A 2,833-nucleotide genomic window follows, 5' to 3' on the forward strand; every position below is an offset into this window, starting at 1 on the left:
AGAAAAATATCTTTATTTTCCATTTTTTTTATTTATTATTTATTTTAGCATTTTTTAAATCAAGAATGTTTTTATATAATTTTAAATATAACAAGTTTACACACTGTATACGACAGGTCTGAAACTATACAGAGCATGTACCAGACAGAGCACAGCATGAAAATAAATTACAAATCTCCCCATTCCACTAAACCTCAAAGTACATTCCCCTATCTCTGAAATAAAACCTAAAAAATTGCTATATGAGCTGAAGGCCAGGTTTGACATTTTGCAAGGGAGAAAGAGAGACGCTTTTGCAAAATAATGGGATAAATAAACAGTGTAAACTGACTGAGAGTAACAAGAGAAACAGTAAACACTAAATCATCACTTTGACTGATAGCTCTGGAAGCATTTCAGAAAGGGGCTGCATACTTTTTGGAATTTCTTATGAGTCACAAGTTAAATAGTGTATCTTTTCAAGATTAAGACAGGACATAATGTCCCTCAACCACTGGGCCTGGGTGGGCAGGACAGCACCCCTCCATCTGATTAGAACTGCGCATCTAGCCAGCAGAGAGATGAAAGACAATGTGCAGCATCGGAGTGTATATTTTAGCATTTTTTCATGCCATTTCCTGTTTTGTTCTCTTACTTCATTGTTATTTTCAGGTACTTTTCTTGAAAATTTTGTAGTAATTGCTAAGTTTTGGGCCATGTCCTATTAAGTTGCTCATTTCCTTCTCTCCATGGTTTTGACAGAAATCAAACCAACTTGCTCAGGTTTCAAAGGGTTAAAAGACTTAAAAAAAAAAAAAAAACAGCAAATAATGTCAACTAAGAAGCTGGATATAGATAATGTTTTGCTTTAAGAGTGACCAAAACATTATTATTGTGTTTGTTGAATATTTTTCTGTCGATCGACTAATTGATTCACAGCTAATGGTTTCAGCTGTGCCTCCATAAAGGCAAAACTCATAATAATTGCCTCTGGATTTCTGTTTTTTAAGGATCCATAGAGCTGATGAACATTTATGAGAACATGTCACCACAACTTTTTATGTGTACTTATCTAAAATAATACAAACAGCTTCAATAATACTCAATACTAGTATTTAGTAACAAATGTAGCTGTTAGTACACTACCAGATAAGATGTGGAAAAATGTCCAATGACCAGCACAACAAATCCTTTAAAACTTAAGTTCAGCTGTACACATAAAGTTTAATGCCCCATCAGCTTTAACTTCACATCCGCTGGGAAATGTGGTATCCAGTGTCAGACTTTGTGAGCAGACTCGTGACAGCGTTGGGTGTGTATGGATGATTTGTTGGTGTGCAGTAACAGCCACTTTACCCTCCTGTGCTGTCTTCCTGCAGGGACCTTCACTGGGGCAACGTGCTGGTCAAAACAACCAAGAAAAAGAAGGGGCACTTCCTCCTGAATGGAACGGCCCACTCTCTGGAAACTAAAGGGGTGCTGGTCAGCATCATTGACTACTCTCTGTCCAGACTAGAAATCGGTCAGATTTTTTAAACTTCCCTCCTGACGAATATTGTGCAGAAAATATTTAGCCCTGTTGAAATCACACAGAGTAATAAGAAGCATATGTTCTGTTCTCTGCAGATGATCTGACGGTGTCCTGCGATATCTCGACGGACGAGGAGCTGTTCATGGGCCAGGGAGATTACCAGTTCGACATCTACAGACTAATGAGACAGGAGAATGGGTCAGTGCTTTATGTGTCCGTTACAAATTCAGAAACAGTCAGTGTGCGAGAGAACTGGTGTTTCTTTGCTTTAAAGGAGTCATGTGGAGTTGTTTAAAAATGCACATGTAAAAAGCAACAACTTTATATTACACATATAATAAAGAGACTGAATATGGGAGGAACCAGAGCCAACACTGGATTTCTTATAGATTTGACTTTGGCTGGAATCTGTATGTCCTCTAATAATACAAGCTAGCTGATTATTTTTGAAAAATTCCGATTATAGGTTTTTCTTATTATATACATTTTGAGGGGAGCTATCGTGCTTTTCCTTATTTTCTGTCATAAATAAAATGTTACAATGTGGGATGTTCATATTAAATGTGGCCAAAGTTTCAAATAATGAGGTAAACATGCGTTTAAATAATCCCTGTGAGCAAAAACCTCTAGTTTAAAACCATTCTGAGCACTGTGTTTTCAAGGGTTTTTTATTTTCTGTTTTGTTTTAACATCAGCTTATGACAGATTTCTTTATACTATGTTCATCTGCTCCTGACACGCCACTGCAGGTGTTTACATACACTGCTACATGTAGCAATATGTTAATATCAGGGAAATGTGTGGACTCTTGGTTGCTAATTTGGTCAATTTCCCCTTTGATTTTGGATCAGATTTGTACTGCAACATGTTAGGTTGTGAAGATTTTGGTTTGGAGGTTTTTAGTGGGGATTTTTCACCATAGAAAGTGCCGCTATTCTCCGCTATAGTCATTCCCAAGGCTGCAGTGACAGTTCAGGCATTTAGAATTAAGAGGTTTTGGCAGCCATTTCTGCTGTAAGTTGGGAGACCTTCTGCAGCTTAAATGAAAATGCAACATATTTTAATTTTATGTTATTTATTAATTTTTTTGGTTGTTTGTTTTGTTTTTATTTTCAATTTTCATTCATCTTCTAGCTGGGCTGTGTTTAGCGTCTTGTATATGTAGGCCTTTGGGTTTGTATTGTGTGTATTGCAGTATTTTATATGTTTTTTTATATACTGGTATTTTTTTCTATATTCAAAACCTAATAAAAATATTCTGTTATAACAAACAAATAAGATATAATGTAACAATTAAAATAATCCTTGTAGATGGATCTAAGC

The 2,833-nt window shown here is 36.0% G+C and overlaps 1 protein-coding gene across 1 annotated transcript; it reads left to right on the forward strand.

Annotated features, from left to right (window-relative positions):
• Window positions 1–1,358: 1,358 nt before the first annotated feature.
• Window positions 1,359–1,708, forward strand: LOC121966810 (serine/threonine-protein kinase haspin-like; the record flags this gene model as incomplete). Its single annotated transcript, XM_042516875.1, has 2 exons — window positions 1,359–1,501; window positions 1,606–1,708. Coding segments are annotated over 2 exons (246 nt in total), but the record flags the coding sequence as incomplete, so codon positions are not given.
• Window positions 1,709–2,833: the final 1,125 nt, after the last annotated feature.

Source organism: Plectropomus leopardus, unplaced genomic scaffold, assembly GCF_008729295.1.
Source record: "Plectropomus leopardus isolate mb unplaced genomic scaffold, YSFRI_Pleo_2.0 unplaced_scaffold25966, whole genome shotgun sequence".
In the NCBI taxonomy this organism is placed as follows: Eukaryota; Metazoa; Chordata; class Actinopteri; order Perciformes; family Serranidae; genus Plectropomus; species Plectropomus leopardus.